Raw genomic sequence first — 17,906 nt, forward strand, 5'->3', positions numbered from 1 at the left:
CCATAGATGAATCCACCTTTGTGTTATTGGTTTTCATCTTGGTTTCTCTTCAAGAGGTGAATATGAAGGAAAACCATTAAATATGTGGCTTGATCTTGAAGGGTTATGGCATGCCCTAAAATGAAGATTTTGTGTGTTTAATTTTTCTCAAATTGATAAGATGAGGATTAACATGAAGATATAGCAGGAGATGATTATTCTCGATTACAAAGTGAAATTTTGTATACTAAATTTATGAACAAGATGGGGTAGCATGAAATTAGGAGGAGCAGGAGAGTGGGCATGGTAGCCGTAAATATGTATTTGTGATTTGAGTTGAATTGTGCCATAAAACATAAGTAAATAGTGTAAAATTGAATGGGCATTTTGAAACTTTGAACTTAATCACAAAAGATATTTATTTTAATAGAGTTGTACATTGATGCAACAATGACTTGTACATTATTACCCGCATATCAATACTTAATAAAATTTACATCGAAACGTAGATAAAAATAAACATGTCGCAATGGTATGTTCAAAATTTATGAAAACTTAATATATTAAATGATATAAAAGAAAAACAAAATTGAGGAATATGTGGTTAAACTAAAGGGGGTGGGATGTTAATTATTAGATATATTTTAAAAACTTTAATATAGTTGAAGGGTAAATGCTGTAAATACAATTTAAAGTGGATCGGTGATTAACGAAAGACAAAAATATAATAATAATAATAATAATAATAATAATAATAATAATGATTTATTTAATGGGGACGTTTTGATATGATGAAGCATGCATTCCACGTAGATTCATCTTTTTCTTCTTGTGTTGTTACTGCTTGGTGTGGTTGATTTAATTCTTCAATTGAAATTGAAATTGAATTGCCTCATGCATGATTCAATTCAATATCAATATAATTATTATTCTTGAATTTTGTATTAATGATTCATAACTCCATTGTGATCATGTGGTTACAGATCTGTTACTTAATTCTTTCGTTCTGTGTTTATCCAGATCCTGACTCATCTATTAATTCTACCGTCACCAATCCGCACTGATCTGAATCTCCATTTATTATTATTCGAAATATTAACCCCATGGTCGGGTTAATAATAATAATCGAATGTGACTGAATGATCATTGTGTTACATTTTGGCAGCTGAGATTACTATTATTATTATTATTATTTTTATCTTTCAGAGAAGATTAACTCAAAATTCTTGACAAAATGGGGGTTATATCGAGACAGGTTCTTCCCGTGTGTAGCTTTCTATGTGTATGTTGTCCTTCGCTGCGCGCTAGGTCAAGACATCCCGTAAAACGATATAAGAAGCTTCTTGCAGAAATATTCCCACGCTCTCAGGTCGAAACTTCAACCCGCTTACTTTTTATTTGAGTGTTTGCATAAGCTACATTCAATTTTTGAGATTATATGTAGTGATATGCAGTGATCAGAATCAAGTAATCAGTTTTAACACAACTTAAAATAATCAAATAATTTATTGTAAACGAAAAATGTTTCATTATATTTGTTTTTGTGCAAGTATATATTCTACTTCTTGAATAATAAACAGTCTCAAGTATGAATCTTCATTTTCCTTATATGACGAAACGGCAGAGTGGTGAGCCAAACGAGCGCAAGATTGGAAAGCTTTGTGAATATGCTTCTAAAAATCCGTTACGTATACCCAAGGTAAATTTAGCAACTATCCACTTTACATGATCCATTCATGAAGTTGCTTCTGATTTCTTCCCTTTATAGATTACTGATTACCTGGAGCAAAAGTTTTACAAGAATTTAAGGAACCAAAACATTGGTGCAGTAAAAGCTGTACTGCTCGTTTATGGGAAATTGTTATCCTCTTGTAAGCAGCAGATGTAAGTTTAAATATTATATCACTGGAATAACTATTACTTTTGAATATCTTTTCTATCAATTCTCATTTAATTTTCAGTGTTACTTTTAGCCCAATGCATTCTCCCATATAGAGTTTAAAGTATTAATTGAAGTAGCCTGCAAGTGTATGTTTTAACATATCATTGTGTGTTATATTTTAGGCCTCTTTTTGCAAGTAGTTTTTTGGGAATCATTGGGAGTCTACTAGAGCAAACACAAAACCACGAAATGCAAATTCTTGGTTGTAATGCTCTTGTCAACTTCATAAGCAATCAGGTACTCAGTTTACATCAATAACTTACTATAACTTCCTTTTAAAAAATGAAATTATTTGGCAGATAGACAACGCATACTTGTTCAACTTAGAAGGCCTCATTCCGAAGCTTTGCCAACTAGCTGAAGAAGCTGGCGATGATGAAAGAGTATTAAGGTTAAAATCAGCAGGACTTGAAGTGTTAGCCTCTATGGTACACTTCTTTTCACTTCATTATCTTTATCTTTATACAATAATTAAACATTTTTTTAGTATATATGCATAATAACATAACAGAAGACTGCACAGTTCACGCTCCAAAATAAGTGTTTAATATTTTTGACCAGGTGCGATTATTGGGAGAGCAGCCTCATGTCTCTATGGACTTTGAGAATGTATGTTGCATTTGTAGAAAAACATGGTGATTTCAATAATCTGTTTGCAGTTTACAAAGAAATATGTTCAACTATGAATTATGTTGAATTCTATTCTCAATTCTAAACAGATTATATCAGTGACTCTGGAGAATTATACAGACTTTGAAATGAACCAAGAAATCAAAAAGTACAACAAACAACATTCTCAAGGCCATGAACACGCTCCTTCATTCTCCGACTTTAGCAAGACCTCAGATTTAGTCAACTCTAAAGATGCCCCTTTGGTGTAAGTACACACTTTTGGCTCATATTTAGCTAGTCTTAATTGTTGGTGATTATGTTCAGGGATGCACACAAGAACCCTTCGTATTGGGCCCGGGCTTGCTTGCATAACATGGTCCGGTCTGCAACCGGTTTGACAAATCAGAGACGTGTACTGGAGCCTGTTCTTCACAAATTTGACATCAATAAGCTTTGGGTACCAGAGAAAGGGCTTGCCTTTTCGGTTTTGCAGTATCTGTTAACGATTTTGGATGAAACAGGTTACCAGGAGAACTTAGACCCCCTTTTCAAGTCTTAATACATGATTATTCATAGGGGTGCAAACGAGCCAAGCCGATTGCGAACTACTCGAGATTGGATCGACAAAAAGCTCAAAATGAGCCGAGCCTTATCGAGCCCTAGCTTTGCCTGGGCCTTTGATAAAGCTCGTCTAGTTCCCGAGCCTGAGCTCGGGCCCAGAAATAACGAATAATGAAACAATTCATATATTGACATGCTCATTTCAAAATTGATGCATGGGAAGATCGTTTAGGCTCCTCGAGCCTTTTGTTTTTTTAAGTTTTAACTCTTTTAGACTTCTATGTATCAATTTCACACTGCACAACCGAGCTCGAGCCGAGCTTTGGCTCATTTAAGATACTGCACACGCACATGAACTTGAGCCAAGCTTAGGCGTGTTTAAGTTTTTCTTAAAATATTCAAATATAATTATAAATTTAATAAATTAATAATAATAAACGAGCTGGGCTCGAGCTTTAGTAAAAGAGCTTGAAATGAGCTCGAGCTTGACCCAACTTGTTTACACCCCTAAGGTGTAGTTGGTATATAGTTATAACTATTTCCATGTGAACTCAGATGACAGGTCCCACTTATTACTACCAATCTTGGTTAAACATCTAGATAACAAAGATGTTAGCAAGCAGCCTGTTTTGCAGTTGCAGATAATAAATGTCACAACACAACTGTCAGGGCATGTAAAGCATCATGCTTCTGTCACCATTGTTGGTGCAATATCCGATCTAATCAAACACTTACGCAAGTGTTTAATTCGATCATCTGAACCTTCAAGCTCGGATCTTCAAAGTGGTTTAGAAAACTGCATCTCAAATCTCTCATGTAAGGTTTGTAATATGCTCTATTAACATCAAATTTGATGCAAAGTAAAATAAATGCATGACTCTTTTTACTTGATTATTTGTAGCTTGGTGATGTGGGACCCATTCTCGATATTATGGCTATCGCGCTAGAGAATATCCCGACTAGTGCTGACTTGGCTAGAGCAAATGTTTATGCTATTTATCGGACTGCACAAGTTATCAGTTCCATTCCAAACAAAACCTACTTCCAGAAGGTTGTATAAATAATTGTTGTATCAAATATGATTGCGCAAAGTATATTATTTAGTGCTAGTCTTAATTTTTTGAACCCTTTTAGGTGTTCCCTGAGGCTCTCTTTCATCACTTGCTCTTAGCAATGTCACACACAGATCATGAAACACGAGTTATTGCACACCGTGTTTTCTCTATTGTGTTGATTCCTTCTTTACATCAAACTTGGTCAATCCAAGATTTAATACCTTCTTCAAAAGCTGGCTTTCCAACAATGATATTGCAAGATGAAAGCAACAAAAGTACTGTACTTGAAACCATAGATGAAGAAACAATGGAGAAAGACAATGATATCATTGAAGACACTTCTACCTGTAATGGGAATACAGTATGATCATGTTTTACCTATTTTACTTAACATAGATGGTAATTTTTTTTTACCAAAAATATTCTGTTTTGTGTTTTTTTTTTTTTAATTTTACAGACCTCTAGTTCCATGCGATTGAGTGGTCATCAAGCAAGTCTTATCCTTTCATCCATTTGGATTCAATCAACATCCATGCAAAATAGCCCTGAATGTTTTGAGGCTATGGCGCATACGTATACTCTTGCTTTATCTTCTATTTTGTCAAAGGTATCAGTAACTGAAATTCAACATTCATGTTACTATATATCATTCATATGATGTCTATGTGCTTAATGGTGTGCATGGTTATCTTCAGAATCAATATCATGTGGCTTTACTTAGGTTTTTCCAGCTGGCATTTTCCATTAGAAGCATCTCTTTGAATCGACAAGGTATCCGCCTCGACTGTAAACTTCTTGATGTAACACACTAACACACTTATAACAATTATGAAGTTCTCTATCAAAACCAAGAGATTGTAATTCAGTGAGATAAATATCTATTTTGTGGCTTTTCTATGATGATAATGTAGTTTGTTCTGTTGATTCCTTGTATATTATAAAGGTAGCCTGCAAGCATCCCAGAAAAGGCCTATATTTATGTTGGCTTCATACATGATTATTGTCTCTGCAAAGGCATGCCAGCTTCCAGAGTTAGTTGGTGTGGTTAAATCTACATTGATAGAAGAAATGGTTAGTTTTCACTTCATACTACTCACATCTTTTTGCTTTTATCTTTTTAATGACTACTTTGTAAACCTGATGTTAATGCAAATTTGTATAAATTAGCATGCATGTATGTTAGTAGTATGTTTACTAAATTTAAGGTATTATATTCAGGTAGATCCTAATTTGGTGTTGGATGGAGATATTAGGCTTCGGGCTATTGGTACAAAACTAGATGACAAAAACTGTTATGTAGAACACACAGATGACGCTTCTGCAATGAAGTCACTCTCTGAAATAGAATCAAAGGATCAACAATTAAAAGATGCAGTTTCAACACACTTGGTATCATGTCTTAGCAAATCATCAGAGGTATTCACCCACAGTATATATACACACGTGCGCATAGAGAGAAATAAGTGTCTCGTAACATTTGTTCTAATTTCTTTCTTGAATGTTTTGCAGAACGAAGTGTCGGATATGAAGTCCCAACTTTCACAGTGGTTTATGCCTGATGATGAGTATCCTATGGGGGTCCCACCGTTTATGGGGACACAACAGTCATTTTCACATATGGATATTCATAATTTTGATCAGGTGAATATTTCCCATATAACATTTTGCTGCATTTTATTTTCATGTTTATCGAATGCACTTGAAATTTTTGTGTTCTCCTAGGTTATACCTCATACTGAATCAGCAAATGAAGATCCTCTGGATCAATGTGGAAGCCAATCCGATCCCAAACCCATCGATTCGCTTGACATTATAAGTGTCAACCAGCTATTGGAATCAGTAAGTCTGTTTAGTTTACTTTTGTGTTATTGTGTTTTCAGGTCGTTATGAACTCAGATATTAACAATCAATACTCCCTTGAAATTTCACTAAATGAAAAAATATATTTATGAAACCAACTAATGATTAGTTTTCTATTTTGTTGTGTCACAAACAGGTAGTGGAAACCGCACAACATGTTGAAAACATACCGAATTCATCAATAAATTTAACTTTTGATGAAATAAAAAACCAGTGTGAGGCTCTTGTGACAGGAAAACAACAGAGAATGTCTGTTCTTCAAAGTTTTAAGGAGCATTCTCCAGTTGGATCAAATTATGTAAGAATCCATGTTCTTTTGGCAAACATCTTTCTTTCTTTCAAAACTGGACCGTTAACACCCTTAGTTTGGGTTTGATAGTTGTGTTAAACATGTTGCATGTCATCTCAAACACATGCAATGTGTTTCCAAATATAATAATAACAAAAATAATACTAGTATGAATAATATAATAACAATAAAACAACAAATAACATGGGTTAAATTATAATTTTTAAAAGAGTATAACAGTTAAGGGGTTAAAGTTAACAATTTGTGTGAATGTTATGTGACAGCAACCGGTATCTTCAACAAGTATCAAGGCTGAAGTGAATGATCAAGCCTTTTCTTGTTTGAATGAGTATGAACAACACGAGCCATTCAGGTTACCAGCAGTAAGCCCATATGACAAATTTTTGAAGCCTACAAGATATTAGTATATATGAATGTAGCAATTCTTATGTTTCATATATCTTTATACTATTAATAATTCTTGTTATTCATATGAGACCGAAATGATGGCATCACATTATCCTAGGCTATTGGATTTTGATGATATAATGTTAAATTCAAGGCTTATGAGCCAATGAAATGAGTAATGTAATCTCAAGGCTCACATTTACTTTATATTTGTTTCTGTCTTCACTTTTCATAGTTTTCATGTTAGATTTTGTTATCTCCTTCTCTTTGATATGCCTATTTTTTATGTGCCTAGGTTTATTTACGAATGAGTTAATTTGGGTTGTATTTTATCTTAGGCAAGTACACGAGTCAAATGGAAAACTATCTCAATCAACATGCTCGTCATCAATCTGCTTAGTATCGACTGTGTTAGTGGCAACTGATTGCTTGATCGTATCTTCATTAGTGGTTACTGCGGTCAATTTTAAGTTTACTAATTATTAATATATATATATGAAAAGTAATGTTTACATCGAAACAGAAAATAAGCGGGCAACAAGTTGCGTCGTTACTCCCTTTTGAATTGTAAAACCTAGTCTTTTAAAAACTACATTAGCTGATCTTGGAGTCATAACATTACTATGCATGACCCGTTGAACTAGGCTAAGTAACTTCACAACTTCAGGCGCGAGATAACCAAAAGTGTCAAAAGCAAACGAAATAAATACATGTTGGTTGTCAAGACACGTTTTCTCATGTTTAGTAGCCTTGCATGAAATAATTTTTAAAGCAACTTGACTAAATGTGAAACCACTAATCCGTAGGTCCATCAGAGAGGAAACACCTATTAGATCCACACATACATTTTTTCCTTCTATCCATCCAAACGCCAAAATGTCAGCTGGTCGAAGAGATGATTTTACCTCCAACGGGTCAGCTAGGAAATTCACAGGTGTTTCTTTCTTAGCAAAAATCCCCCCCCCCCCCCCCGAATATGTCAAAGAGCACACCCCTAACTAAATTGTGTCGGTACTTGAACCTCGAGAGCTCTTTACAATGTACCGCGTGCTCTCCATATGAGTCTAGGCCACAAAGGCATAAAAGAGAGCCTCTACTGCCGAATACAACCCCAAACCCCATTTTTAACGGGTAAGGAAGCAAGTCACAAGGTTAATATGATGGACCCAACCATCATTAAGGCTTGTCATCATAGCTCAATTGCACCAGCCCGGGAATTGCAAAGTTTAATTAACAATAGTGACACTTTTTCAATAACTTGTTGGGTTTCAACGATGGTTCGGAACGAAAACGGTCAAATATTTTAAACCTGTTTTAGTTAATAATTTTGTTTAATAGATATTAATCAATATTAATATACAAACATATAAACGAACTGTATAAAACGCAGCGGATAAATAAACGATTAAATGAACCATAAACCGAAACCCAAAACCCGGATCCGATTACAACGTTACAGAGCACGATTAATAAATAAAACACAACCATAGATCTAGTTTATCGATATACCTCGGTTATACACAAACCGGGAAGACACCGAGGGCTTAACAAAAACGAGCTAGATAAAAACACAATCGAGATCCAATCTGACAGCAGCCGGGCAACGGCGGTTCACGGCGGTGATGCGGCGACTGGTGGCGGCGGACGATGGCTAATGGCGTCGGACGGCGGCTAGTGGCGTCGGACGGCAGCGGGCGGCAGCTAGGACAACAACCAAATAGCAGCAGGTTAATAACAGTAGAGTATAGCAGCAGCAAGTAGCCGGAAATACACTCACCGGAAAAACGAGCTTGCCAGATTAGAACCAGGTCGCCGGAAAATCGAGATTTAAGGTCTCAACAACACCGGAGCTTATATTGAGCTGCGGTGGTTCTTGTGGTGACTGGAGAACAACTTGAGGTGGCTGTGTTTGTTGTACGGTGGCCGGAAATGCTCCGCCGGAAAACCGAGCTGCCGGAGATGGTGGTGGCTATTAGGGTTTTGTTTTGTAAGGTTATCTTTTATAATAATAACATCTTATACTATATATAGTAATATTATTAGGGTTTAATCAAATTAAACCAATTGGGCTTGAGCTCAATTAACAAAACAAAGCCTCTATCCATCTTCTGGTCCATCTAATTGATTATGTCGGGCCCAATTAACATTTAAGTGGGTTTATATTTCGTTACCCTCGGTGTAACTCATACCGGGTCATATTCGGGTCGGTCCACGTTGACTTGACCCGAGCCGACCATTAAATCCAACAGTCTCTCACTTGGACGGATTTGGGTCAAGTATCACAACGTAAACAGCTAGAGGCGTTCTAGCTACACATAGATGTCCCCAACCAAATATGACATTTTTAAATCCATAACCAAAATATCTTGGAATACCTTATTGAAAGATAACGAATTTATAGCAATCGTTGTCATCTATCTTTTCTGTATAAGACATCAATTGAACAATGAGATATGGATCAAATCAATCTCATATAGTGTTAAATTATTGTAGTTCTTGATATAGAGTCAAAGTGGTATAATCAAACACACAGTAAGTTTGGGTGAGGCCTCACACTTTACCAGTTTGAATCAACGAGGGCGTCAATATGTCTAACTGTTACATTTTAATGTAAGAGTACAGAATCCCGTCTTGACTACATACAACTCCCACTGAACTCCAGAACATTCCCAATCAATGTCTTTATGGCTGGCAGTTACGCAACATCGGTTAACATGATCAAAGAATATCCCTCGGTAAACGAAAGTTCCAATATGTATCTCAGGTCTAAGGATACTAAATGAGCATACTATTATCAAAACATCTTATGATCAAGATCCATGAAGATGATTTGATGCGAGTTACATCCAACGTCATTCATAATGAGGTTTGTGAGTTTGGAAGTCAACTGCTTGAGTCCAAAGTCTATATAGTCTTAATTCAGAATCGTTCCCACGAGTATGACCGACTACGGATAATTTAGAATACAATATTCACGGATTAAACGTATTAAAATGAACCCAGTTGTATTATTCAACGTTTGCATTTAACCATTAAATCAAAAGTGAACAGAGAAGTACAACTGATTAAACGTTCATACATCCAAATACTAAATCAACATAAATCACTAGCAAGTCTAAGCCCAATAGCATCTCTATGCTGATCATGCTTGTCCCGAGTCATCGGCTTTGTGAACGGGTCAACTAGATTTTGATATGTGTCTACCTTACTTATTATGATGTCACCTCGTTCCAGTATTTCTCGTACATAGTGGAACTAAAATGTGCTTGGCCATGTGATGATAATTGGGCTCTTTGGCTTGAGCAATAGCACATGTGTTATCACATATTACGTTGATCATTTTCCTAAACTTGGAACCAGATCGAGGTTGGCTATGAATTTCTTCATCCAAGCAGATTATGAGCGAGAAACATCTCGGTCATTCTGGAAGTTAGCGCTACTAATAAGAGTTCGGGACCATCTAGATGCAATAAGTATCTAGAGTTTGGTACGGGATTCTCTGCGACGCTTGTGTTTATGTCTAATGTATCAGCAACAACAACTTGTTGATCAGACACTCCAACTTCCTCAGCGGTTGATTTTGGTTCTTGAATTTCTTCAAGATCGACAATGTTATCTCCAGTTCCTTGATCGAGAAATTCTTTCTCGAGGAAGTGGCCTTTCCTTTTGATAGAAATCATATTTGTATCAGGATGAAAGAAGTAATAACCGCTTTGGTTGTAGTATTTGACGAATGCGGGAGGTGGTCATAAGGGCGAAACTCCAAAAGGAGTGAGGCAAGTTAGTTCTACACATAATCGATCGAACCATGTTTAGCAAAGTTCGATTCCTCCTCTCGCTCACTCCATTATGTTGGGGTGTGCCAGGTGCCGGAAAACGGCGCCGAAGATGGTGGTGGCTGTTAGGGTTTTGTTTTGTAAGGTTATCTTTTATAATAATAACATCTTATACTATATATAGTAATATTATTAGGGTTTAATCAAAGTAAACCAATTGGGCTTAAGCCCAATTAACAAAACAAAGCCTTTATCCATCATCTGGTCCATCTAATTGATTGTGTCGGGCCCAATTAACATTTAAGTGAGTTTATATTTCGCTACCCTCGGTGTAACTCACACCGGGTCATATTCGGATCGGTCCGCGTTGACTTGACCCGAACCGACCATTAAATCCAACATAACTTACCCGAGTATTGACAAGTTATTCATCAGTTGTAAGTTGTAACTTGCCTAAGTAGTGACAAGTCTAATACTTATTAGTGTATGAGTAACAAATAGTATGAATAAAGACTAAGTTGATACTTTTGGTCAAAGTGAAATGATATCACAAATTGATGGTTGAAGTTTTTACACCCTAATATATTTGGAGGCAGATATTGTAGTAAATGAGAATGAAAAAATATTTATTACCTACTAAAGCAAGTTGTATTGAAATGAGAAGATGATAATTAGTGTAATATTTAGATGGTAACCAAATTCCCTCTTTGTTTGCAGTGAGTCTTTCTCTCTCTCTTCCCGCTTTTTCCAATCATTCTTTCTTCCTTGGGTTGTTGTTTCTTTATATCCACAAGTACCAACCAGATCTCTCTCTGAGTCATATCTTTCTTTTCCCGCCTAATTCAACTTCACGTCTTTTATAAAACCCCTAAAATCAATTCCAATTGCATTCAGACTCAAGCAGTTGTTTCTAATTTCGATCTGTCTGCTTCCAACCAGTCAACGATCATGCAAAATCAAAATGATTCATATATAACACGTCAGCTTCCCTTCACCTCCATGAAGCCGCCGCCTTTCGGTGACTATCACCGCTTTTCCTCAACTACTTACACCAATCCGAAGCCATACTCGTCAAATCTCCTGTAAGGTCTTCGAGATCTGATCTCTAATTTAGATTATCATCATATAATATTATTATTAGTTACTTGCTTCGATTTAATAAAAACACATACTGTGATTTCACTTCAATTTTATTTTTTTTATTACTTTTAAACCCCAATATTACTCTCTCCACATCCACTTTTGTGCTATTTCACTTCAATTCTAGGGCTTTTGTTTTTAATTAGGTCTCTAGTATCTTTCTGGAATTCAATCACCTTTTGGAACATTGAAATGGACTAATTCACTTGTCAAAAACTAACTGCTCTGTATTAGTTTCTGGATATTATGGAATATGTTTATTTTAATGGGACTTGAACACAACCATTAGCTTGATAATGCTAGGCTAAAGGCATGTTGGTATCTTTTCGGGGGCATAAGTATTGAAGCCAATGTTGTTTTGGTGAATTATACATAACATTTATATCTTCACTTCGTCTGATCTAGTTCGCTAGTTGTTAGTAATAGTATTCTCGAGTGAGATATCCAACATACAAACAGGAACCTTGGAAATGACCAAGGGATTGTTGGTAGGATTATAGGATGTTAGAGTTTATATGTAGCTGAGATGTTAGTTGGACTTTCTTGGATAATCAGAATTTCAGATGTTAAAGGAATTTAATGTGACCATTGTAGCTTTTTAAATGAAATATATTTTTTTCCTTATTTAATCACTGCAGTGGACAATAGATGTGAAAACTTTCGTCTCGTTTGTTACTAAAATATCTTTTCATGAATTTTGCTGTAAACTTATGACCAAATTCATATTATTTTTCTTTTTGTTAGCCATTGAAGAGGAAGGGGGATGCAGCAGCATCTGAAGCTGCATCTAATGATCAGAACCCCACTACTGGTAGCACATTAGCCGTTAGCACTCCTCTACAGACACCAGTATCTGGAAAGGCGTCAAAAGCACAAAAAGTTCCAAGAACTGGAAAGCACAACAGGGCTGGATCTCAAACTCCAGCATCCATTTCTGGTGAGTTACTTGTTCTTAACAATTTGTATAAATTTATGTTACTAACGGAAGCTTTGTGACATGTGAATCATACAGATTCTCCATCAGGGCATAATCTTACTCCTGTCGGTCCCTGTCATTATGATAGCTCTTTAGGCCTCTTAACGAAGAAGTTTATTAACCTTATCAAGCATGCAGAAGATGGCATTCTAGATCTAAATAAAGCAGCAGAAACACTAGAGGTAATTACATTTCTATCTTTTCAAGTGTTTGAATAAATTATGTTAACTGAATTGGTTGTATTGGCACAGGTGCAAAAGAGGCGGATATATGATATAACAAATGTGCTTGAAGGAATTGGTCTCATAGAGAAAAAGCTCAAGAATAGGATTCAATGGAAGTATGCAATTTTTTCTTTCATTTTTTATAGATTATTACAAGTCTTGGTACTTAGACTGATTTCTGACAAGTTGACTGGTGAACCAGGGGACTTGATGGATCAACAGGGGACGTTGATGAGAATGTTACTACTTTACAGGTATGCGTTTGCTTTTACTAATTTACAGACCTTTTTTCCTAATTAATATTTTACCTAAAAAAACAGGCTGGAGTTGATAATCTATCAGTTGAGGAGCATAGATTAGATGAACAAACAAGGTTATTCTTTCAATATTTATATACAGTAAACTTGCCGCCTTTTATGTAATTTTAGCAATGCTAATGTTTTCATATAATTAAATTTCCACAGAGAAATGCAAGAGAGATTAAGGGACCTGAGTGAAGATGAAAATAATCAAAAGTAGGTTTTCTTTTTTTTTTTTCAACAATCTATGAATTTTCTGATGTTTTACACTAACCATAAAAGAGATATTTTTGAAGTTTCTGCATTTTATAACATTTACTCTCATATGTGTTTATGTTCTAGGTGGCTTTTTGTCACTGAAGAAGATATTAAGAGCTTACCTTGCTTTCAGGTATGTTTTGATTACTTCATTCAGGGTCATTTAACATTCTTTGTAAATAGTTTGGGACTTTTGGTCAAAACGAGTATTATTTTGTATGGGTCAGGTTGAATTGACCCAAAAACACTTGCTTTTTTTGTACAAAATTAAACTTACTTTATAAATAGTTAGGTATTAAATATGATTAGAAAAAAAATAAAATCATTTTGTATTATACAGTTAAGAGGTTGCATGCTTGAAAAAAATACTTTTATTGGCTTTCAACTATGTGACCGTTTTAAGCAATCCTGTTATTTTATTCATTTTACCCCTATGACTAACTGATTTGAATGATTTACCATTGACCTTTGTTGGGTTCAGGACGAAACCTTGATTGCAATTAAAGCTCCACATGGCACGACTCTAGAAGTTCCAGATCCGGATGAGGTAATTTGAGTAATGAAATGATTTATGACATATCAGCATAAAACTTACATGAAATTTTTATATAATGACTCAGGCTGTTGACTATCCTCAAAGAAGATACAGAATTGTTCTAAGGAGCACAATGGGCCCCATAGATGTTTACCTTGTCAGGTACTACCTTTCTTTTATTCTTTTTCTTATGTGACATTCTGATTTGGTGTATTGTTTTCTTTCTTTTTACCATTTTGGCTGTGTTAGCCAATTTGAAGAAAAGCTTCAGGAGATTAATAATCATGCTGAGGCACATTCAAGCATTCCTTCAACATCGATGATGATTAATGACCCGACTACAGAAGCGACAATGGGGTTGAACCAAGAACCTGAAATTGGGGTGCAAAGAATAGAGAGTAATGAATGCTCAGATGTAAATGCATCAGATGACTTTGTTAGCGGGATCATGAAGATAGTTCCAGATATTGATGCACGTATTTTACATTTCAGGACCCATCAACCATTTTGATTACTAACACAGTAAGTGTTAAATTGGCATGTTGCAGAGTGAAGCAGACTACTGGCTTTTATCAGATGCTGATGTCAGCATCACCGACATGTGGAGGACCGAATGTATCCTTGTTTGTTTGTTTCCACTTTTTAGGTCTTCTTAGTGTCATTCATTATTCTGATTAGAGGTGTCAAAACGGCCAGTCACACATGTTGACTATCAGGTCAAGACAGTGTGCATGGGTCAATTTGGGTCTAAACTCGAACCAAAACCAAATTTTGGTTTTTTTGAGTTTTTGAAAATCGTTCGGTTTTGGTTATTTTCGGTTTTTGGTTTGGGTTCGGTTCAGTTTCAGGTTTTTTTATGTTTTGCCGTTTGGACCTGAAAATTTTTGGCCAAGGAAAAAAAATCGCCAATAATATTGGGTTAGGCCTAATTTTTTTTTTCTTAGGTAATAATTGATTGATTATTATACATTTGGGCTAAACTATATAATAAATTATGATAATTTATTTTAAATTCAAAATAAAAGTGAAAATCTATAAGGTTGGTTCGGTTTGTTTTTTAGTTTTAATTACATGTATTAGTTTTAATTACATGTACCGAAACCGAATGTTTGATTTTTACAGCTTGGTTATTTAAGTTTGGTTTTTTCAGACTTTGCAGTTTCGGGTTAGGTTTATTTTGGTTTCATGCACAAGCGTCACAGGCTAGATCAGGTTGACACAACAAATGTGATAGTTTTATTGCATAAAATAATTTAGAAAGTTTTTATGAAGAAACAGTTTTCGTGACATTCAACCAACCTCTTTTTAGAACCTTTTGATCAACCCATGTATTTATAAATGGGATGAAACTGATGTTGCCACATCTAATTCTGAGAAGACATATTGTGTGTTCTTAACATTGAGTCAATAGCGAGTGTTGAATGGGGTGATATTGGCTTGCTTGAAGATGACTACACCATGCCAGGTGTCACCACCCCACAACACCAAACACCAAATCAAGATACTCTACAAGTGCATTCTGATGCAAAGCCTACATAGACAAATCGTCTCAGATGGTAAGTTTTCATAATCTCTCACCTCGGGACCACTTGCAACATATAAGAGGATGCTAAACCTTGAACAGAAAACCGAGCACTCAAATGTAAAGTAGGAGTATATGCATGCTGCTTAATAAATTATGAGTTACGTTTTTAGTTGGTATTTTGTAAATACTTTTGAGTAGGTTTTGTATTATGGAAACATAAGCACATTTTGCACTCTAGATGCTAGCTACTAACCCAGTATTATCAAAGTCATTGTCCAGATTCTTATTTGCAAATGTGCTGTCTTGTGTTGCCAATTAGCAATGCTGTTTTGAGTCATTATTGCTAAAATAAGTGTGCGCGTAGGCGATGTGCATAATGTGTTGTTTTGATGACACACTGGTGGGGAGTCAAAAGAGTGTGAAGCAAAATTACATGTATGTGCCTTAGGCGATGGGCGTAATGTTTTGTTTTCATGGTGCACTTTGCATTATAACGAACCGCTTGAGAACAGCCATTATGTCTGAGGCTGGTTCAACCCTAGTATACGGTCAGGTTATCACCTTTACGTGCAAGAGGTGTCTGAGATAGACATATTGCTTCAGTGTATCTTGTGGCGCAATTCACCAATTGCATGTTGCATATCGTTGTGGACGAAGTCACCAATTACATGGACGGTAAGAAGTTAGTAGGGCTGGGCACGGTTCGGTTCGGTTATTAGGCGAATCCGGAACTGAAGTCATCGGTTTTTTGAATATACAAACTGTTCGGTTTTTTGGTTCAATTATAGTCATTTTTTTAAAATTCTGTGTAGACATTGCAAAAAAAAAAAAGAAAAAAAAAATTTAAAAGTAAAAATGATAATTTAAAGCTTGTAAGAGCGTATTAGAGTACCATATACATATTGATTTTTGAAAACAAAAATTGGCGCCTGTTACATGGAACCATATGAATAAAAAGTTGTTAAAACAGTAGAGTTTAAAATTCAATAATGTTCTTAATAAAAAAACACTAAAATTTAGTTCTAATCTTCATTCATCTTTAAAGTTTAGTCTTGGTCTTTATCAGTTTTGTAATCTTCATCACCATCAATTGATTCGGTTCAGTTTTTTAAAATGAAAAGCTGAACCGAAAATTCGATTTTTCTAAAAAGAGTTAACCGTTGGTTAATGTTCCGGTTTTCTTTTCACCCCTAGAAGTTAGGTTCACACTTTATTAAAATAAATAATAAGAAATTAACAATAAGAATACCCTCGTTATTCGTGAGAAATAGTTGAGTACAAGAGCATATATATATATATATATATATATATATATATAATGAACAATAATATAAAACTTACACTTATATATGAACGTGATGATTCGAACCGTTATCTACTTATCTTCTACGAAAATTTTAAGAATGCTTTCAAGTGGTATCCAAAACACGGGTTTTCAATATGATGAGCCTTCAAACTTTGTTCTTGATTGGAATGATGAAAAAACTATATGTTGACAGAATGATAGTTGTGGGGTGAGGATTTGTGTTCAATACAGGTATATTAAAACAGATTTCGAGTTTCCATTCGAAGAATTCATTTATCTTTTAGGGCACAACAACCTAAGCTGTACACACTATCACAGATGGCTCATGCGTTCGAGATTACACATGGTAAAATGTTGTTCATCATTTTGTGAAAAAAGAAAACGAAGAAGTTGGTGGAACAATTACTCGATTAGTGTTCATTTATACTCAAAATTAGTTGAAACTTGAAACACAAAGCTTAATGGAAATAAACATAAACACTATTTAGCATGGTCCAACCAAAACATCATTTACATAATACTATTCGTTTATTATTTTAAGAACATTGACTTGGTCCAACACTAGTTGAAGGGCTCATGCATGAGAGTCATAACTCGTGCACGACTAACGGTATTGCAAATTTGCACAAGCCTTTGTTCTAATCACACAACTTCAAGCATCGATAGTTAATTCATTTTAGTCCCGTTTTAGACTTGGTTTACTTCGTTGTGAAGCTCCCACGTAGAATACAAACCACCCGGAAATAATTATCTATATACCGCATATATAATACAATTATATAAGTTCAAAATAAGGAAGAACTCAATTTTCTATTTTGTTAATAACTTGATTTTTACTATCATGCTGTGATCTTTATTCCCAACTTGGTCCACACGATAGTGATAGTGCCTCATTGGTAGTGATGTAAGAATCTATTATGGAGGTCTGGAATCAAAATCTTACATCACCCGATTTACTTTGGGACACGTGATTTACCTTCCTCATGTTGGATGTGGGTCCGATCGGTGGGGGACACAAAATCGTATGAATAATACGAAGTGATGAGTCAGTCATTATTATCAAAATGATATGAACTGTTTCAAAGACCCAACATGCATTTTTTGTCTGGAAATTTCCAAACGAACAATTTCAACGAGATCTGAGCGTGAGAGGTGAATCGA

The 17,906-nt window shown here is 35.2% G+C and overlaps 1 protein-coding gene and 1 pseudogene across 2 annotated transcripts; both read left to right on the forward strand.

The window, feature by feature from the left end:
* The first annotated feature begins 1,588 nt into the window (after positions 1–1,588).
* On the forward strand, positions 1,589–6,912 carry LOC143617694 (protein SEMI-ROLLED LEAF 2-like). The gene is made up of 17 exons (XM_077090171.1): positions 1,589–1,678; positions 1,748–1,863; positions 2,044–2,158; positions 2,221–2,349; positions 2,483–2,530; positions 2,641–2,798; positions 2,858–3,054; positions 3,650–3,915; positions 3,996–4,145; positions 4,229–4,510; positions 4,607–4,756; positions 4,845–4,920; positions 5,093–5,220; positions 5,368–5,790; positions 5,872–5,988; positions 6,146–6,307; positions 6,583–6,912. The coding sequence occupies exons 1-17, from the start codon at positions 1,589–1,591 to the stop codon at positions 6,721–6,723; spliced, it is 2,748 nt and encodes a 915-aa protein (XP_076946286.1). The 3' UTR covers positions 6,724–6,912.
* A 4,451-nt stretch (positions 6,913–11,363) lies between these two features.
* On the forward strand, positions 11,364–16,140 carry LOC143617693 (transcription factor E2FB-like; annotated as a pseudogene). The gene is made up of 13 exons (XR_013150871.1): positions 11,364–11,564; positions 12,367–12,559; positions 12,635–12,780; positions 12,850–12,938; positions 13,025–13,076; positions 13,143–13,195; positions 13,287–13,337; positions 13,464–13,512; positions 13,861–13,926; positions 14,000–14,076; positions 14,164–14,386; positions 14,463–14,529; positions 15,326–16,140. The product of XR_013150871.1 is annotated as a transcription factor E2FB-like (transcript).
* The last annotated feature ends 1,766 nt before the right edge of the window (positions 16,141–17,906 follow it).

The sequence above is a fragment of the Bidens hawaiensis genome, unplaced genomic scaffold (assembly GCF_021521415.1).
Source record: "Bidens hawaiensis isolate Kalapana, Puna unplaced genomic scaffold, B.hawaiensis_p1.1 tig00057005_1, whole genome shotgun sequence".
In the NCBI taxonomy this organism is placed as follows: domain Eukaryota; kingdom Viridiplantae; phylum Streptophyta; class Magnoliopsida; order Asterales; family Asteraceae; genus Bidens; species Bidens hawaiensis.

What these genes read in the sequence shown, in the direction of transcription:
- LOC143617694 (XM_077090171.1), top strand. Translation starts at nt 1,589, where the DNA reads ATGACGAAACGGCAGAGTGGTGAGCCAAACGAGCGCAAGATTGGAAAG. An exon ending in TATCTTCTATTTTGTCAAAG is followed by an intron (nt 4,757 to 4,844) that starts GTATCAGTAACT and finishes GGTTATCTTCAG; the next exon opens with AATCAATATCATGTGGCTTT. An exon ending in CTCCAGTTGGATCAAATTAT is followed by an intron (nt 6,308 to 6,582) that starts GTAAGAATCCAT and finishes GTTATGTGACAG; the next exon opens with CAACCGGTATCTTCAACAAG.